This window comes from Macrobrachium nipponense, chromosome 15, assembly GCF_015104395.2.
Source record: "Macrobrachium nipponense isolate FS-2020 chromosome 15, ASM1510439v2, whole genome shotgun sequence".
NCBI lineage: Eukaryota > Metazoa > Arthropoda > Malacostraca > Decapoda > Palaemonidae > Macrobrachium > Macrobrachium nipponense.
Window position 1 is genome coordinate 83,995,254 of NC_087208.1, and position 6,347 is coordinate 84,001,600.

The 6,347-nt window shown below is 44.2% G+C and overlaps 1 protein-coding gene across 1 annotated transcript; it reads right to left on the minus strand.

The window, feature by feature from the left end:
* Positions 1–5,649: 5,649 nt before the first annotated feature.
* On the minus strand, positions 5,650–6,054 carry LOC135226736 (uncharacterized). The gene has a single exon (XM_064266445.1). The coding sequence runs from the start codon at positions 6,052–6,054 to the stop codon at positions 5,650–5,652; it is 405 nt and encodes a 134-aa protein (XP_064122515.1).
* Positions 6,055–6,347: the final 293 nt, after the last annotated feature.

The following is a 6,347-nucleotide window of genomic DNA, read 5'->3' on the forward strand; positions in this document are numbered from 1 at the left end:
AAGGGACTGGCAATATGCTGTTTCACAAGACGTACCTGGATGCCATGTTCAGAGATCTTTGTAGAAAATGTGGCCTGGCTTTGTCCCAGGTCTGGGTCTTTTGGATGACGCCAGTACGCCGTTAGGCTTAAGTGTGGGAGGCTGGCTGGCTGGACATCCGTCCAAGGTCACGGAACTGCAGTCGACTGGGGCAGATCGCAAGGGTGTTTTTGCCTGGGTGTTGGGGGTCAGCTTTAACCCCCCACGACAGGGCAAAATCCTGGAAACAGAACATACAGCCAGCAGAGGGTTCACAGGCAAAAAGAGCTTAAGATATAGGTCTAAGAAGTACCAGTCTGCCTACATCCTTCCCTTTGAGATACGTCCCTAAAGCTGACAAAAGACTATATTCTCCCTTCTTCACAGGAAATTCCCTATCCCTGGCTGCGTGTTTTGGTTGGTTTCCCACCTAAAATCAGCTGATATTTGGAGGGATATGGCTGCCGTTTTACAAAGCAAAATAATGAATTATTACTGGGTAGAAGAAGATATTCTATAAACGTAGCAGGTCCCCCTGGTTAAGAAGGCATTCACTCCCTTTCGGGTTGTGAAGGCCTTGGCTTGAATAAGTTGATTGTCTCGACTACCCAGTTCTCCTACTCTAACTGAAGTTTTAGAGCAGCGATCAGCTAACTACAGTGGCCTACCTAACTTATAGGTGGAGATGCTAAGTGTACTACTTATTGGATTAATGTAGTTTAGCCTAAGTAAGAACTACTGGTTGTCTGTGACGACAGTCTACTCTACCCCTAGATAAGGTTACTTGAAAATTCTACTTGCTACTAACCTAATGCCCTGGTACTAAATCATTAGCCTAACCTACTCAATACAGTTAAATGGAGACGCAATCATTCCAGAGTGTTGTTACGCACAGCAGCAGTTTCAGCGACAGAATTGTTAAAATACATGATGTGAGGTAATGATGCGTGAGGATGATGAGTGGTTAGTTGACCAGGATGGAAATGCAATGAGGTAATTATGACATTTACATGAGTGTTAGTATCACAATTTCTAGGGGTTAGAGGGTTAGTTTACTGGCAGAGATCAGGCTGGCTACCTTCTCTGGGTAGGTGCCAGGATCATTCTGCAAATGAATGTGACACTGTACCTCAGGCACAGGTGTCAAGGGGAGCATGTGGCTCTTTAGTTAGTGTGTTAATGATTTGTTACATCCCTTCTTCTTCTTCTTCTTCTTATTCCTCCAGGACCTGGCTATACCAGTCCTAGGAGTAGGCGGAGGCACCGACTCTGGGGTAAGGCCAGAAACGCCGTCATGGAGCAAGAGGCAGTGGTAGCCTGAGGGATTGCAAGGAGAACACCCTACTTCGGTATCTGCAGCAACCGTCGTAGAGGTGGAACCTACTGCAGGGGAGGCCCTCACTTCAGCTGCTGCGACAGCCGTCGTAAGGGGAAAACTCCAGGCTGACTCTGTGTCGGGCAGTTCCTGGTTTTCCAGAGGAGGTGAGAATGTGAGGTCTGCCGGAGGTTCATCTCGGCGCGACAGTGGTGAGGGCGAAGAAGAAATTATGGGCTGGAGATTGGCCATGGGCTGCGGTAAGCTCCATGCCTGTTGGAGGATCTCCTGTAGGAGGATCCTTGATTAGGTTAGGCGCCGGCGCTAGCTCGGGGCCAGGCGCAGAGGTCAAGTTCGGTGGTGGCTCTACGTCCCGGCTGGACGGAGCTTGGCACTGCTCAGTGCTGCCAAGTGGCACTGGCAGAGAGTTGAGGTCGACTGGACCTGTGACGGGTACCGGAGGTGCAATACCTCTCAGCGTGCCCTTGGAAATGGGAGACAGAGGCTCCTGTCTCTTTTGGAAGGCTAAGCCTTGTGGAACATGGACAGCGTCTGCTGCTGGTAGTCTGCTAGGGCACCTAGGCCAATTCGTGGAGTGCCCTAGTACGTTGCAGGTTTTGCAACGGAACTGTGAATGATCAATCTCCCTCCTTGGTAACGGGGGAGACTGTTGGTGGATGTGCTTCCTGGAGGAAGTAGAATTTTGATGACTCCTTGCTTTGGAGTGATTTGACGTGGGGTTAGGACCTCTAGGCTTTTTGAACTGTGAGGGAGACTTCATGTCTTGCCCTAGGAGGAGGTCATAACCTCCTGGAATGTAGCTTGCAACTGCAAGAGTACATACTTTGGAGAAACTAGGTCTGGTGACCCTTAATTGGACGGTAGGAAGGATCAGCTTGATATGGTTGATACCTTCAATGGTTATTAAGTGACGTCTATCGACGATAGCCCCTCGGGGGATTCGATCTTCCCGTATCAGGGAGATTTGAGCGCCAGAGTTGTCGTAGGCTCTGACGTGGCTTGGCGGATAAAATAATGGCTTAGGAGGGGTGCGACTGTTATAGGGCCCTTAGCTGGGGGTCCTGGTGAAGAAAGATTAGTAACGGCCATTGTGATAGCAGGAATATTAAAATTTGCGCACCCTCCATAGTTGGCAGACATGTGACCCTTGCGGCCACAGTCTCGGCAGAACTTGTTCCAGAACTTCTTCCGTGGCACTGGACGGTAAGGCCGAGATGGCCCCACAGGTTGCGAATCTGTGGAGTCACCAAGGCTGGCAGTGTGCTCTGGCACAGGTGAAGAGTCCTCTCTGGCAGTGATTTGACGTGGGGAGGTTAAGGAATCCTCCATTGAATCACCCTCGGAAACAAGTCCGGGGTTAACTGGTGGGCTTACCTCTTTCAAAGTGGAGGAGGAAGGCGGTAAAATGGTAAGAGGCTGAGAGGATGCGGCAGGAACTTTGGGCTCTGACACTGGGTCAGGGCCAGGTTCACAAATAAAAGGGATGTCTGGGACATCGGAGGCACTAGCCTCTGAATCTAAAACTGACTGATTATGAGGCATGCTGCAGGGATCCAGTGCATCTGGTAGTGGGAGCTGCGTCCAGGGGAGATACGGCTTTAGGAGATCTCGGCCCAATATTACCTGGTAAACATCATGAAATTGGTCAACTACGCCCAGGCGGCACAATGTGGTTTCCCTGGTCTCCTGGTCCAAATAGGGCAGTTCCACATTCAGAAGGACCAAAGGAACAGAATAGAGGTTACCGTCAATCCATTCAAACTGATTTTCTTCGTCCGTCTGGATTTTGGCACCCCTAGGCAATGCCTTTCTTGCAATGTCAACCAGATTTGTTTTTGTTTATTCTTAAGTGTAAAGTATGCAATACTATAATGTTTCTTGATATTAGCCAATTACAAGGAATATACTAAGGGCTACTTGTAAAGTTTGCTGCTTTTTTACTTTTATTTTAATTATTTTAATCAACTTGTTGTTTTATGCCAAAGGATTAACCATGATAAAGGTAGCTCTTATGCCCTGATTTTGGTCCTGTGTTATAGGGTTGTAATCATGTTAATGATCATAGTGATTGTACAATGTCACCAAAGATTTTTTTGTTCCTATTCTTTACGTGAGAATGAACAGTGAAAGTAAATGGAATGATAGTTTTTTCATCCATTGAACTGTATATATCATCCCTTTCTTTCTGGGGTGTAGCTCCCCAAGAGTTGACATTGTAGTATACCATTTTTATAATACTTAAGTATAATTTGGTCCCATGTTAAACCTTTTTGATATGTTACAATGGGTCCAGTAGCGCCTAAACTTCTATTTAATCAACAAGAAACAGATATCATGGATAGTTTTAGTTTTTAGTGGTGACATAAGTTATTAATAGTTATATATACTGTATTTAGGTTTGATGGCCTGCTAAATATTTCACTTTGACTTAAGTCTTGTTTTATGGGTGTATACTAATTCTTATGCATGTTTTATTTTAATTTATTTATTTTTGTGGGTTCAGAATTGCTTGATCAATATTTTCGTAGCAATTCTAGTGGTTGAATCAGTGACAAGAAGCATAAGGAGTGGCTCAACGTGGCGGCCAAGAACAGCCTGTGGATCCGAGTCGGAGAGCACCTGGAACCCCATGTCACTGGTCCCCAATGCAAGAAGCACTACGAGAACATGCGTACCAGGGTGGGGAAGATCTTGAAGAGGGAGAAGAAGAGTGAGGCAGGCCAGCCCTAGCCCGAGAGGAGGAGTGTCCGTGACGACGAGATCATGGAGACCTGGAGTTTCTTGACACAGCGCATCGTCCGTGGAAAGACAGTCCCCAGTGAGCGGTTTACCGTCCCCGAGTCAGCCACAGTGACGAGCAGCGACGATGAGGATGATGGAGTCTTGTCTACATAGTTCCAGAGCCAGGCATCTACTGCCACAGGAAATTGCCAGGCCCCAACAACAGAGACAGCCACCACAACCGCCTCCACTTTTATTTTGATTATTATTTTTTCATTTTTATTATTAATAATATTACTTTGTTTTTCTTCTTTTTTTTTATTTTGATATATATTGTTTATATTTTGAAATGTTATTATTATTATTTCATTCATTGTATTATTATTTTTTAAATTTTGCAATTATTTTTATTTTTATTTTTATTTTTTAATTTTTATTATTAATTTTTTCGTATTTTTCGTATTTTTATATTTATAACTACCAATTTCAGGTTTATTTTTATTACTATTATTTCATTTATACTTCATTTCTATTATTTTTATTTTTATTTTTTTATTTTTATTTTCATTAATATCATTTCATTAATTTTATCTTTTTTATGGAAGCAAACCATCTTTTAAACGTGTTACATTAAAAGTAATTGCTGCCTCAACTGCAGTAATTCTATGTAGGTCTATTTTCACAATTATAATTTTCTCACTGTTGCTTAAACTGCTGAACAACGCACTGAAGGTTGCCATGTCTAAAATAGATCATTAAGAAAGTCAATTTAAATTCAAAGATGCCAGAGGCTGTAGTTAAATATTCGTTGTATAACCCGTAGAGTTTTTCAGGGTTACATTTTTATTCGAAGTCTGGATTCTGACTATTCCTTGACGCTACTTCAACAGGCTAGTAGAGCGCCTATGGAGGCCATTTTCACAAGTAGAGTGAAAATTAGTGTATATATTTATATTTCAATTTTTATAGGTATAATATGATATAGTCAAAAAAGTCACTCTCTCTCTCTCTCCCCAGATACTTTTCCATCTTCTCCCTTCTACTCTGGTGTTACATGGTATTGCAACATCAATGAGCGATACTTTCCCCTTAATGTTGTCAATCAACGTCATGTCTGGTCTATTAGCACATATCACGTTTTGTTAATAAATTTGACTTTATTTTAAAACACTTGTTTTTCATTTTCACATTAAAATAAAGTTAGCTACAAATAAAAGTGAAAAAAAAGAAAAAGAAACGAAAAATAAACAAAAACATTTTCATTTCAATAGTGGTACAAGTATGGATGAGGCTCGTGGGGCTACCTTTCTTTCTTACCAAGGGACGGGACCAGCAGGGGACATGTAGTAATGTGACAGGTAGTCTTGCTGATCTTTCGCCTCCCTTGCTGATTAGTGGCCGGATAGAGGCATCAGCCCCTGCAGGTGCTGGTCAAGTCTCCATCCACCAGGGATCAGATCACGTGTGTTCGGATCTTTGCGGTCCACTTCTGGAACTGTCTGTGTGTATCTGATAAGGATGAGGTTATGTAGAACACAGGCGCACATGATAATCAGGTTGATGTTGTCGGGGTGCTACTGCATTGTTGTCAAGAAGCAATGGAACCTGTGAGACAAGACTCCAAAGGCATTCTCCAGAACACGATGGGCACGAGACAACCTGTAGCTGTATATGCGTTCTCGTTGGACCTGTGATCGATGGGAGAATGGTTTCATCATCCAGGTTCGGAGTGCGAAGGGGTCATCTCCTACGAAGTTATAGGGCACTGGCTTATCATCATCAGGGAGCAGTTGAGGCACTCCAGCTCTGTGGCCTTCTACAGCATCATGCAGGGAGCAGTTACTCCATGTTCCTCCAACCGATGCACCACCCTCTACCCCAACATCCACATACAGGAACTTGTAGCCAGCATCTGCCACTGCCATCAGTACAATGCTGTGGAAGCCCTTGTAAGAACAACTATTGGGTGGCTTCTTCATGGCGATGTGCTTGCCGTCTACAGCCTCCAGGCAGTTGTGGTAGTTCCAGCTGGAGCTGAACTTGGCAGCACTTCCTTCCACATCTCTTCAGTTTTGGGGCAGCGGAGCACTTCGCTCTTGTAGACCACGATGATCGCTTGACACACCTTGGGTATAAACTTGCAAGCGGTTCCCTCATGAAGGTGGACTGTTTTTGGAGGCGAGGGGTTACCTTCTCAATCTTCTCTTGGAACAGGTCAGGTGTGATTTTGAGGTAATTCTTGTAGCCCCTTTGATCTTCCTTGTGAATTTCA

Excerpts from the sequence above, each read along its gene's own strand:
- LOC135226736 (XM_064266445.1), bottom strand. The coding sequence starts at position 6,054 with ATGAAGAAGCCACCCAATAGTTGTTCTTACAAGGGCTTCCACAGCATT.